Genomic DNA, 13977 nt, shown 5'->3' on the forward strand with positions numbered 1-13977 from the left:
CCACTCACCTCAGCCTCCCAAAGGCGCGGGATTACAGGCTGAGCCACCGAGCCCAGTTATAGACATTTTAAAAGTCTTAATGTGAAAATACTACCATAAGCAAAGCTGATTGGCTAATGGATTAAACAAAGAAAAACATAACTCATTGCTTAAATCACTACTCTCTTGATTATATAAGGAGCCCCCCAAGTTAAGACTAACAATCACAGAGAAAAATGGAGGACAGTTTACAGCCAAGAAAATACAAGTGGCTCTTTAACATGAGAATGCTAATATGTTAAATCTTAAGATACATGCAAATTTTAAAAAACAGAATACTACTACTTATCCCCTTTTATAATATTGTCAAATATCAAAATCATCTTAGTACACATTCTATGAGACATAGCAAAGAAAAACAGGCATTCCCATATATTACCAGCAGAAGTATAAATTGAAACAATCTCTAAGTACAGCAATTTGAAATATTTCTCAAATTTTATAAACTCATATACTATTTGGTCCAGCAATTTTACTTTCAGTTTATCTTATGCATATAATTTATATATAACTATGCAAGGTTATATTTGTATTAGCAAGTTTTCATCAAGAGGGTACCAGTCAAATAAATTATCACATATCCACCCAGGCATGGTGGCTCACATCTGTAATCCTAGCACTCTGGGAGGCAGGGGCGAGAGAATCGCCTGAGTTCAGGGGTTCAAGACCAACGTGGGCAACTTAGCAAGACCTCATCTCTACAATATATCAAAATATTAGCCAAGCATAGTGGCGCACACCTGTGGTTCAAAAAAAAAAGAATTATATTCATAAAACAATACCATGCAGCTGTTAAAAAAAAAAAAAAGAGTAGGGGAACCAGTCAGACCTTCATATACAGATTTACAATGATCTCCAAGACACAGGACTAAGTAAAAGAAAACAAAAGCAACAGCAGCAAGGTAAAATCAGCATGTATAATATATGTCCATTTATGTTTAAAAAAAAAAGGAACATGAAAAAAGAACATATATACTTGCTCATGTATACAAAATTAATGCTGGAGAAATACAATACTACTAACACTGGTAGATGAGGGACAATAATGGGAGGAAGAAACCGTGTATCATTTTAAATTTTCAACCTTAGCACCTTTGAATTTGAACTTAGCACCAGCTCATAAAATAAATACAACTTAAAATCTCAAAGTTTTACTTAAGTATTCTTATATGACTTTTCTAGTAAAAATACAAGGACATATACAGATTGGATTCTATTTCAAGCCAGTTTGCCTGGTATTTTGTTTTAAAAATGAGCTCAGTTTATATTTGAGTTGTTATATTTAAATGCAACCCAAAGTTGGGTACAGTGGTTCACACCTGTAGTCCTTGCACTTTGAAAGGCTAAGGCGAGAGGATCACTTGAGCCCAGGAGTTTGAGATCAGCCTGGACAACATAGCAAGACCTCATCTTTACATTTAAAAAATAAAAAAAAAATTAGGAGTGGTGGCATGTGCCTGCAGTCTCAGCTATTCAGGAAGCTGAGGTGGGAGATCTCATAAGCCCAGGAGTTTGGAGGCTGCGATGAGCCATGATCAAGCCACTGCACTCTTGCCTGGGAAACACAGACCCTGACTCTAAGAAATTTAACCTGAGATTTAACAAATTAGTGTGACTCATTTTGTTTTGGCTACTTAATTTGGTTACTGCCTAGAACATCCTGATCTCCTATTATCATTGGCTGTACTGCTTCCATCAAATTTAAGCAGGTTTAGGATGTTAACAACACCTTGTTTTCATGTTTTTTCCTAAGTAGTTTTCCAGCTCTTCCCCCCAAATTCCAAAAAAAAAATGTGCAGAAAAATTTGCAACTATTTTTATATTATTTTTAATTATTTATTTTAGATGGGATCTGGGGCCTTACAATGTTGCCCAAGATGGACTCCAACTCCTGGATCAAGCGATCCTCCCACTTCAGCCTATTGAGTTGCTGGGATTACAGGCCTATACACCACACCTGGCCAAATAATTAGGCTTGAATTTGAGCAATTTCCAGTTTGTTTAAGAATAGACGAGGCTGGTCGGGTGCAGTGGTGGCTCAAGCCTGTAATCCCAGCACTTTGGGAGGCCAAGGCAAGAGGACTGCCTGAGTCGAGGGGTTCGAGACCAGATTAAACAACTTGGAGAGACCTCGCCTCCACAATAAATCAAAAGATTAGCTGGGTGTGGCGGAACCTGCTTGTGGTTCCAGCTACTTTGAAGGCTGAGGCAGAAGGATTGCCTGAGCCCCCGCAGGTCCAGGCTGCAGTGGCCGTGAGTGTACCACTGAACTCTGGCCTGGGCAACAGAGTGAGATTCTTTCTCCTCTTAAAGACTAAAGAGTCAGAAAGATTAGACACAGCTCAAAATAAAACAGAAGCAACAAAGTCAATGATTATGATAGTGGCAAGAGTCAAAAGGTTTTGCTAAATAATGCTTATAAGTTTATACTCCTTCATGTTTTCTTTTTTCTGTTTTTTTGAGTCACTGCAACCTCCTACTCCTGGGCTCAAGCAATCCTCTGGCCTACACCTCCCAAAGTGCTAGGATTACAGGTGTGAGCCATTGCACCCGGCTATGTCTTCTCTTTTTTTTTTTTTTTTGCTAGGATAAAGGTTGTGAATGTAGAATCCTCAAAGCGATAAAGGAAGTTATAGAGCTGTTTTGAACAGATCAAAAAGAATAAGGGCAGCTGTACGTTTACCTAGATAGTCTACCAGGCTAATAAAACAAGTGAGATTTGCTTCTAGCTAGAATATCAAATTATGATAATATTGATTTTATCACAGACTGACACAAAGATATGACTAACAGTTACCTGTATCTTTGACAAATGGGAAGAAATTAGAAAATAAACGTAATTTATTTTAAATAGAAAAATTCTGTGACGCTTAGGGTCTATGAAGGAAGATTCTTAGCTACTGCACTCCAGCCTGGGTGACAGTGAGACTCTAACACACACACACACACACACACACACACACAAATATATATTATTATATGAACATATGTATATAAATTATATATAGAAAGATATCTGAAAGGACACGTGTCAAACTGTTAAGATTTCTTTAGAGCCTCAGTATGCTCAAAGGAACTTTTACTTTGTATATCTTAGACCCTTTGTTTTTGTTGCAATACTTATTTTTTCTTAAACAGACAAAAAAAAATTGCATGAGTTTATTGTGTACAATGATGTTTCAAAGTATATATATTCACTATGACTGACTTTAGCTACCTAACATATGTAATATCTCACATTGTTATCATTTTTGTGGTAAGGACACTTAACACCCACTCTAATCATTTTTCAAGAACACAATACATTGTATTTACTATAGTCACCATATTGTTCAATAGATCTCTTGAAGGTAATTCTATATTGCCAAAATTTTGTATTCTTTGACTAGCTTTCCCCAAACTCCTCACAAACTGCCCCAGTCTCTGGTAACCATCATTCTATTCTCTAGTTCTAGAAGTTCTAAAATCTTTTTTAGATTCCATGTATGAGTGAGATCATGTGGTATTTGTTTTCCCGTGTCTGGCTTTCTTCACTTAACATAATGTCCTCCAAGTGTATCCAAGAAGTCATAAATGGCAGGACTTCCTTCTTTTGTAAGGCTAAATAGCAGTCCATTGTGTATATATATATCACATTTTCTTTACCATTTATCAGTTGATGAACACTGTAATATTAATCTTGATTGTGGATAGTTTTACAGGTTATTCATATGTCAGAAGTATATCTTGGTGTGGACACAGTAGCTCATACCTATAATCCCAGCACTTTGGGAGGCAAAGGCAGAAGGACTGCTTGACCCCAGGAGTTTGAAACCAACATAGGCAACATAACCACAACTCGTCTCTACAAAAAAAAATTTAAAAAATTAGCTGGGTGGTGGTGCCTGCCTCTAGTCTCAACTACTCAGAAGTCTCAGGAAGGATGACCTGAGCCCAGGAGGTTGCAGTGAGCCATGAATGTTCCACTGCAGTACACCCTGGACAACACAGTGAGACCCTGATTAAACAAAAAAAGTATTACATCTTACACTTTAAATATGTGCAGTTTATTGCACACCAATTACACCACAAAAAAAGATGTTAAAAGAGAAAGGAGCCGGGCTCGGTCTGTAATCCCGCGCCTTGGGAGGCTGAGGTGAGTGGATTGCCTGAGCCCGCGGGTTCGAGACCCACCTGGGTGGCAAGACCTCATCTCTACAATAAATCAAAAATAATCAGCCAGGTGTGATAATGCAAGCCTGCAATTCTGGCTACGTGGAAAGCTGAGGTGGAAGGATCACCGGAGCCCAGCAGATCGAGGCTGCGGTGGCCGGGAATGGCCACTGCACTCCAGTCTGGGTGACAGTGAGACTCCAACTCAAAAAAAAGAGAAAGGGCACCCCTTCGGGTCCCCTCCCACTGTGGGAGCTTTCCTGTCCTCTCAATAAATCCTGCTTTCAAAAGAAAAAAAGAGAAAGGTCATGACTTTTTCTTCTTTTTTTGAGTCGGAGTTTCACTGTTACCCAGGCTGGAGTGCAGTGGCACACTCACGGCCACCTCAGCCTTGACAGCTCAGGCAATTCTTTCACCTCAGGCTTCCAAGTAGCTGGAACTACTGGTGTGCGCTACCATGCCCAGCTAATTTTGTGATTTATTGTAGAGACGAGGTCTCGCCAAGTTATCCAGGCTTGTCTTGAACCTCTGCCTCCCAAAGTGCTGGGATTACAGGAATGAGCCACAGTGCCTGGCCTGGCCGTGCCCTTTCTTAACATCCCTCTTTTTTCTTCTTGTTGCATGGAACAATGAGAGCTGAAACTCAAGCAGCCATGGTGGACCATAAGATAAACAGAAGATAATCTATACACTGAAGAAGCTGAAGCAGAAAGGGAAGAATCCGACTCCCTAATATTACAATGAAGCTATGGACTGCCTACATCTATACTTCCTTTATGTGTGAAAGAAACTCAATTTTTGACCTATTTCTTTGTTGTTGTTGTCTTTTCTGTTTTTCTTGTGTTTTTGTTTTTACAGTAGCCATGTATTACTTTGAAAATTAAAGTTAAAAAAAATTTGTACCATGCATCTTTTTTCTTTTTTTGAGTTGGAGTCTAACTCTATTGTCCTGGTTGGAGTGCAGTGGCAAGCTCATGGCCACCGCAGCCTCGACCTGCTGGGCTCAGGCAATCCCTCCACCTCAGCCTTCCAAGTAGTAGGAACTATAGGCATGCGCCACTACGTCCAGTTAATTTTTTGATTTATTGCAGAGACAAGGTCTTGTCATGTTGCCCAGGCTGGTCTCAAATTCCTAGGATCAGGCAATCTTCTTGCCTCCACCTTCCAAAGTGCTGGGATTACAGGCATGGGCCACCATGACCCACCTATACAACACATCTTTAAAATAAAGTATAAAGGCCAGGCGCAGTGGTTCACGCCAATCCCAGCACTTTGAGAGGATGAGGTGAGAGGATTGACTGAGCCCATGGATTCAAGACCAGCCTGGGCAACTTGGTGAGACCTCATCTCTACAGTAAATCAAAAAATTAGCCAGGTGTGGTGGCACACGCCTGTAGTTTCAGCTACAGAAAGCTAAGGGGAAGGATCGCCTGAGTTCAGAAGGTTGATGCTGCGGTGGCCATGGGCGTGCCACTGCACTCCAGACTGAGTGACAGAGCAAGATTCCAACTAAAATAAATAAAATAAAATAAAGTATAAAAATAAAATAAAATTGCAAACAAAAAATATTAAAAATGAAAAACAAAAAAATGTTAGAAAGCAGTTACCAAATTCTAAGTATGGCAAGAGTTAAATTCAAAATGGATGATGCAGAAAAAAGGAGGAGGGGGCTGACAGAAAAATAAGATGATAGTTCTGAACTATGTCCAATACCACAGAGCAATTGCATGCACTAGACCTACTCTGCATGGACTGTCTGGGCAAAAAAGCAGAACTCATCCAGGATGCTCAGATTTCTAGATACCAAAAAGAGCAAAGGCTTCATCTGGGGGAGACGACGCTTTGCTGGGGCACCTAGAGACTACCAATCAATATACGTATGGTTTCAATTATCTTTGCCAAAATTGAGAGGAAAAAGGGCATAGTTGAAAGTTTAGTTTTAAAAAAATAACTTGCCAGGCATGGTGGTTCACGCCTGTAATCCCAGCACTTTGGAAGGCCAGGGTGAGAGGACTGCCTGAGGTCATGGGGCAAGATCTCATCTCTACAATAAATCAAAAAATTAGCCAGGCATGGTAGCGCATGCCTGAGGTTCCAGTTACTTGTAAGGCTGAGGCAGAAAGATCACCTGAGCCCAGCTGGTCGAGGCTGCGGTGGCTGTATGCAGCACGCCACTGCACTCCAGCTGGGATGACCTGGACTCAAAATAATAAATAAATAACTTAGAAACAGTTGTTTGTCTCACTTAAGTCTCTCAATTTAGAGGGGATGTACATATGTTATAATTCTACCCAATGTAATAACTTTTTTTTGACAAGAGTTCAGCTTGGTTTACTGTTAAACCATGACCCACCTATACAACACATTAAAATAAAGTATAAAGGCCAGGTGCAGTGGTTCACACCTATAATCCCAGCACTTTGAGAGGATGAGGTGAGAGGAGGATAATGCTTCGTTTTGGTATTTCTTTTTTTTTTTTTTGAGTTGGAGTCTCACTCCTTCGCCCAGGCTGGAGGGCAGTGGCACACTCACGGCTACCCCAGCATCGACCTACTGGGCTCCAGCGATCCTTCCACCTCAGTCTTCCAAGTAGCGAGAACTACAGGTACGTGCTACCACACCTGGCTAATTTTTTTATTTATTGTAGAGACAAGGTCTTGTCATATTGCTCAGGCTGTTCTCGAACCCATAGGCTCAGGCAATCCTCTCACCTTGGTCTCCCAAAGTGCTAGAATTACAGGCTTGAGCCACCGCACCTGGCCCTGTTTTGACATTTCAAAGAGAATTATATATAATTTCAAGTAAAGAGTGCTAGTATTTGTTTAGTTTTTTTATGAGTGATCTTAAAATAACAGATATAGTTAAATACCACAAAGTGACAAGAGACTGGAACAATTTAAACTGCAATGACACTTTGAATTATTAACTGAATCAGATTTGATTGTCTTATTCAGGATAATTTCTGAAAAACATATAAAGTTGCAGAATATCTAAAGTGACCAATTATGGTAATTTTGTAAACTCATTTAAATGGTGAAAGTAGTAGAGAAGCACCATATAAACAGAAATGTATTAAATGATTATAAGGCTCCAGACAATTAAAAGGTACCCGCAGATTCTGAGGTAAAAATGAAAATGAAAAGAGAGGTTAAAAATCTTAAAAGGGACCAGGAGTGGTGGCTCATGTCTGTAATCTCAGCATTTTGGAAGGCTGAGGCAAGAGGATTGCTTGAGCCTAGGAGTGGAAGACAAGCCTGGTTAACACAGTGAGACCTGCCAGGTGCAGTGGCTCATGCTTATAATACCAGCACTTTGAGAGGCGGAGGTGAGAGAACTGCCTGAGCCCAGGGATTCAAGACCAACTTGGGCAACATGGCAAGACTTCATCTCTACAATAAATAAATTTAAAAACACACACACACAATTAGCTGGCTGTAGTGGTGTACGCCTGTAGTCCCTGTTACTTGAGAGGTTGAGGCAGAAGGACTGCCTGAATCCAGAAGGTGGAGACTGCGGGAAGCCATGATGGTGACATTGCCCTCTAGCCTGAGCGACAGTGAGATCCTAACTCAAAAAATAAATAAAAACTTTAAGAGATGTGTCCTGGGGGCAAAAAAAGAGAGAAAGAAACAGACAAAAACCAAAAACAACAACAACAAAAACCACCATAGCCCTATATTCTAGGACTTAAAAAGAAATACTTGGTCTTGCCGGGCTTGGTGGCTTAGCCTATAATCCCGCGCTTTGGGAGGCTGAGGTGAGTGGATTGCCTGAGCCTGCGGGTTCGAGACCCACCTGGGCAACTTGTCAAGACCTCATCTCTACAATAAATCAAAAAATTAGCCGGCCGTGGTAACGCGTGCATGTAGTTCCAGCTACTTGAAAGGCTGAGCGGAAGGATCGCCAGAGCCCAGCAGGTTGAGGCTGCGGTGGCTGGTAGCATGCCACTGCACTCCAGTCTGGGAGACAGAGTGAGACTCCAACTCAAAAAAAAAAGAAAGAAAGAGAAATACTTGTTCCCAAGAAAATTCAATAGGAAAAAAAGATTTTTTTAACAAAAGGCGCTGAGACAGTTGGATATCTACATCCAAAAGAATGAAGTAGGATTCCTGCCTTACAATTTACACAAAAATTAACTCAAAATAGACTGAAGACCTAAAGGTGCAGAGATAAAAATATAAAGCTCTCAAAGTAAACCATAGATGTAAATTACTACTTAGCTATGACACCAAAAGCACAAGCAACAAAAGAAAAAATAGATAAAATGGATATTATCAAATTTAAAAACTTTTGTGCTGTAAAAAAGACCAACAAAGAAAGTGAAAACAACAATCCACAGAACAGGAGAAATATTTGCGAATCACCTATCTGGTAAGGGATTTATGTCCAGACCATACAAAGAATTCTTGCTGGGCATGGAGGCTCATGCTTGTAATCCCAGCACTTTGAGAGGTGGAAGCAAGTACTGCCTGAGCCCAAGGGTTGGAGACCAGCCTGGGTAACTTGGCAAGACCTCATCTCTACAATAAATAAAAAAATTAGCCAGGCATGGTGGCACGCCTGTAGTTCTAGCTACTTGGAAGTCTGAGGTGGAATGATCATTGAGCTCAGCAGGTCAAGGCTGCAGTGGCTATGAGCATGCCACAGCCTTCCAGCCTGGGTGACAAGAGTGAAACTCTGACTAAAAAAAAATTCTTACAACTCAATAATAAGAATATCTTCATTTAAAATGGGTAAAGAACAGATTTCTCCAAAAAAAAAAAAATACAATGGCCAATAAACGCACAAAAAGCTGTTCAACATCATTAATCATCAGGGAAATGCAAATTAAAATCACAACGAGTTAGGCACGGTGGCTCAGGTCTGTAATCCCAGCACTTTGGGAGATGGAGACAAAAGTATTGCCTGAGCCCAAGAGTTCGAGACCAGCCTGAGCAACATGGCGAGACCTCGTCTCCACAATAAATAAAAAAAATTAGCCAGGTGTGGTGGTGCACACCTGTAGTTCCTGCTACTTAGAAGGCTGAAATGGAAGGATTGCCTGAGTCTAGAAGACTGAGGCTGCAATAGCCGTAAGCATGCCATTGCACTCTAGCCTGTGAGATTGAGACTGACTCAAAAAAAAAAAAAAGGATTCTTACAACTCAACAATAACTCAATTTAAAATGGGTAAATCACATATTTCTCCAAAAAAGATATACAACAGTTAGTAAATACATAAAAAGCTGTTCAACGGAAGTGCAAATCAAAACCACAATAAAAGCCTAGACAACATCGCAAGATCTGAGCTCCACAAAAAAATCAAAAAAATTAGCTGAGCATGGTGGCATGCACCTGGAGGCTGAGGCAGAAGGATCGCTTGAGCCCAGGAGGTCAAGGGTGTGGTGAGCCATAAGTGTACCACAGCCTGGGCAACAGAGTTGAGTGAGACCCTGACTCAAAAAAAAAACCCAACACAATGAGATACCACTTAATACTCACTAGTGAGGCTATAATCAGTAAGACAGACAATAAGTGTTGTTGAAGTACAGAGAAACGGGAGCCTTTGTTTATTACTGGTGGAAATGTAAAAAGGTGTGACCAATTTGAAAAACAGTTTGGCAGGTCCTTAAAACATTGAACATACGTTACCATATAAGCCAGAAATTTCATTCCTTGGGTGGAAAATGCAAGAAAGTAGAAAATAGTCTACATAAAATGCTGTCACAAATGACCATAGCAGCATTATTCATAATAGCCAAAAAGTGGAAACAACCCAAATGTCCATCAAGTAATGAAAAGATACACAAAATATGATATATTCAAACAACAGACTATTATTTAGCTAAAAAAAGGAATGAAGTTTTGATACACGCTACACATGGACAAACCTTGAAAGTGTTATGCTAAATGATAAAAAAAAAAAGCCAGTCATGGCCAGGCATAATGGTTCATGCCTGCAATCCCAACACTTTGGGAGGCTGAGGCAAGAAGATTGTTTTAGCACAGGAGTTCAAGACCAGCCTGGGCAACACAGCAAGACCTCGTCTCTACAAAAACATTAGCGGGGCATGATGGCTCAAGCCTATAATCCCAGCACTTTAGGAGCTGGTGGTGAGAGGATTGCCTGAGCCCAGCAGTTTGGGACCAGTCTGGCCAACTTGGTGAGACCTCGTCACTACAAAAAAAAAATTAGCTGGGCATGGTGGTACATGCCTGTAGATCCAGCTACTTGGAAGGTCGAGGCAGAAGGATCGCCTGAGCCCAGCAGATCGAGGCTTGAGGTGGCTGTGTGCGTGCCAGTGTACTCCAGCCTGGGGGACAGAGTGAAACTCCGACTCAAAAGATTAAAAAAAAAATAGCCAGGTGTGGTGGCATACCTGTAATTCCAACTAATCAGGAGACTGATGCAGGAGGATCACTTGAGCCTACAGCTGAAGTCTGTGGTGAGCCATGATTATTCCACCACACTCTAGCCTGAGTGTGACCCTGACTCAAGGGAAAAAAAAAATAAAGCAGTCACCCTAAGACTACATATGATATGAAATGTCCAGAACAGGTAAATCTATAGAGACAGAAAGTAGATGAGTAGCTGCTTGGAGAAGAAGAGAGGGTACAATGTGGATTGGCTGCTAAGGAGTAAGAGGTTTCTAATAGGAACAATTTAAATGTTCTAAAATTGGACTGTGGTGATGGCTGCACAACTCTGTGCATATAGTAAAAACTACTGTATTGTACCTTTCGAGTGGATTAATTTTATGGTATGTGAATTATATCTCAATAAAGCTGTTAAAAAAATACTACTAGCCGGGCTCGGTGGCTCAGCCTGTAATCCCGCGCCTTTGGGAGGCTGAGGTGAGTGGATTGCCTGAGCCCGCGGGTTCGAGACCCGCCTGGGCAGCGAGACCTCATCTCTACAATAAATCAAAAAATCAGCCGGGTGTGGTAGCGCATGCCTGTAATTCCGGCTACTTGGAAGGTTGAGGCGGAAGGATCGCCGGAGCCCGGCAGGTCGAGGCTGCGGTGGCCGGAAGCGGCCACTGCACTCCAGTCTGGGTGACAGAGTGAGACTTCCACTCAAAAAAAAAAAAAATACTACTAAAACTTAATCTAATTAATTATAAGACTCCACCAATGTGAAAGAATACCCAACAGTTTCTAAGACCCAAGAAAGCAGACATCCTAGATACCTTACCAATTTTGGTCTCCACTTCTCATAACAGAAGATGCTAAACACAGCTTCTCTCGGATAGACCATGGCTCTGTGGGGCCAGTACTCAGCAGCTTGTGTTCTGAAAGATTTAGAGGCAACCAGTGAGACAGTAGTTCTAAGCCCCAAAGGGCGGACTAAAAGCGTAATACAAAACATCCCAACCTGTTAGGACCAAGTGAGCTACTATCACCAAATCCTGATGTTTCACCTCGCCAGTGAACTATCACTACTGGCGGTGGTATCTATTCGCTGCTCGCGAATTATAGTGGGACATTTTATTTCTTCAAATGCCATGGCTTCAAGTTCTGCTTCACAACACAGGGAATGTCAGAGTAAGCAGTTCTCCTGGAAGGCCCAGTTTTAAGACGACGTACTTTCATTCCAGTTTGAATGCCTGGGCTTTTTTCCCAAGAAGCCGAGCGGCCAGCCCCTCCTATTGCCCCGCCTCCCTCTTAGCATAAACTTGTTTACTTCTCTCAGCCACTCCCCCACAATTGTCGGGCCTAAAAGACCTTTTCTATGCACGAAAACAGAAAAATGGCTGAAATGCGCAAAACGCAATTTCCTCTATGGTAGGAAAAAACCCATGGTTTGAAGAACCCACTTCCACTGTCACGCAGTTGGTCATAAAAATGAATGGCTCTTTGAGATGCCGGCCACTCCGTATGCCTCACATCTCCTAGCACGCCCGTTTCTAGAGCGTTATTACTGCCTGCCTCGCTGAGCTCCTAAAATACAAAGACTCGCCGAGCCGCTCCTCTCAAACCTCCGCTCCTTCCCTGAGAAACAAGACCCTGGATTTCCCAAACGCTGGCCTTCACGACGCCGTCGAGCGCAGGTGTCTGAAAACTCTGAGCTCTCAAGCAAACAACCTTTCCCACTCCCTAATCACGTAATAGAAATATGGTGCCTAGCCTAGGCTCTACAAAGGCCTTCAGCGCAAAAGCAGCTCAGATACTCACTACCAGTTCCTGCCGCCATCTTGGCCCCGAAGTGTCCAACCCCCGAGGAAAGGCGTTCTCGTAGGGCCGAAACCAGGGAACTCTGGGAAGTAGAGTACGGGCGTTCGTTCGCGATGCCTCCTGGGAAATGTAGTTCTTCCCCCACAAGACAAAGCAAGCACCCTCAACCCGTTATCTTCTGCGCTCCGGGAAAGAAGTGTGGCTGAGGAAGGACAGGGGATGGCGGCTGAAGCTCCAGGGTTTCCTTTAGGCCTCTTAGGGAAGAAATGTCTTGGGCTCAAGAAAAAGGGTTAAGTGGGAAGAACCCCAGGTGAAACAACTCCTAGCTCAGACAGTTGGTAACCCGGACCCGTTTAGAGTTGAGCGTTCAAGCAAAGGCACTTCAGGACTCTCGCTCCCCTTTCCTTACGCTGATTGGCTGCTGCAAACTTCGATATCTGATTGGCCGGGCGAACGCAGCGCGTAATTTAAAATATTATATCAGTAACAAAGCTGCACCTCGTGGGCGGAGTTGGGCTCAGGCTGCAAAAGTCCGGGTTCGGAGACCCGGTGTGAGTGAGCCAGTACTCAAGGAGGAGCAAGTGTCACGTCTTCGGGTGAGTATGCGGTTGGGCCGGAGCCCGGGATTACCAGCTCTTGCCCACAGGTGAGAAAGCGCAGCTGCAGCCATCTCCTTTTTTCCTAATTCTGTACCTCTGTTCTCACGGTGGGCCCTGGGGTGAGGTTGGAGAAGGAGCCTAGGGATCCTGACACCACCTCCACAGCACTGGCGGGCGAGGCACCCTACCTGGAGCGTGGCCTTTGGCTTTTGGAGCTAGGTATATATTGATTCCTGTTGGCGTCGGAAATGCTGCCTCAGACTGGGTTAAATGACTAACTTCTCTCATCCCCTTCCCCTTTGCCGATATTTGGAGGGAAAACGAAATAGCAATTCAGGACAAGGTGTCTGGGGGAAAGAAAGTTGTTTCTTACCTAGAATTCGCAGCCCCTTCTGTCCATTAAGTTTATTCTCCCTATCTTCTCGTCTTTTTTTAGAACTAGGCTCTCCCTGCTGTTATGTCGCAAGGGATCCTTTCTCCGCCAGCGGGCTTGCTGTCCGATGAGGATGTTGTAGTCTCCCCCATGTTTGAGTCCACAGCTGCAGATTTGAGATCTGTGATACGCAAGGATCTGCTATCAGACTGCTCTGTCATTTCCACTTCCCTGGAGGACAAGCAGCAGGTAAAGGGATTAGATTAGGGAGTGGCTTGGGGCAGAAAGTAATATCCTCAGCCTAATAGTTGTCCATACTGGGTAGGATGAGGTCAAAGACCTGCAGTCTTGAAGATCTGAGAGGCCAATTCAAAATTAAGGGCATGACAAGTAAAAAATATAGCGTTGTGTGTCCACAAGAACTGTTATATGCATTGCATTCATGATATACTCTCAAATGCATGCTCTCAGTTAATCTCTGAGGGAAGGATAATAGTTGTCTCTCTTCACCTTGAAGGCCCAATTGTGTTAAATAATTTGTACAGGCTGGGCTCGGTGGCTCAGCCTGTAATCCCAGCACTTTGGGAGGCCGAGGTGAGCGGATTGCCTGAGCCCGCGAGTTCGAGACCCGCCTGGGCAACTTGGCAAGACCTCATCTCT

At 42.7% G+C, this 13977-nt stretch overlaps 2 protein-coding genes across 8 annotated transcripts in view; one reads left to right on the plus strand and one right to left on the minus strand.

Moving 5' to 3' along the window:
- BRD8 (bromodomain containing 8) overlaps positions 1 to 12724 on the minus strand; it is a 45200-nt gene extending 32476 nt beyond the window's left edge. For 4 of the 7 annotated variants that reach the window (XM_021713007.1, XM_021713005.1, XM_021713008.1 and 1 more), the window contains exons 1-2: positions 12346 to 12724; positions 11366 to 11462 (exon numbers count right to left, since the gene is read on the minus strand). In XM_021713007.1, coding sequence (XP_021568682.1) covers positions 11366 to 11462; positions 12346 to 12364 — 116 coding nt within the window. In that variant the 5' untranslated portion in view covers positions 12365 to 12724. Of the gene's footprint in view, positions 1 to 11360; positions 11463 to 12345 lie in introns of all 7 variants that reach the window. The other 3 variants (XM_021713011.1, XM_021713010.1, XM_021713009.1) reach the window with 2 other exon arrangements.
- A 17-nt stretch (positions 12725 to 12741) lies between these two features.
- The window catches only part of KIF20A (kinesin family member 20A), a 9942-nt gene continuing 8706 nt past the window's right edge, over positions 12742 to 13977 (plus strand). The window contains exons 1-2 of the mRNA XM_008059287.2: positions 12742 to 12941; positions 13381 to 13566. Coding sequence (XP_008057478.1) covers positions 13402 to 13566 — 165 coding nt within the window. The 5' untranslated portion in view covers positions 12742 to 12941; positions 13381 to 13401. The remainder of the gene's footprint in view (positions 12942 to 13380; positions 13567 to 13977) is intronic.

The sequence above is a fragment of the Carlito syrichta genome, unplaced genomic scaffold (genome assembly GCF_000164805.1).
Source record: "Carlito syrichta isolate Samal-C Ts95f unplaced genomic scaffold, Tarsius_syrichta-2.0.1 Scaffold303986, whole genome shotgun sequence".
Taxonomy (NCBI): Eukaryota; Metazoa; Chordata; class Mammalia; order Primates; family Tarsiidae; genus Carlito; species Carlito syrichta.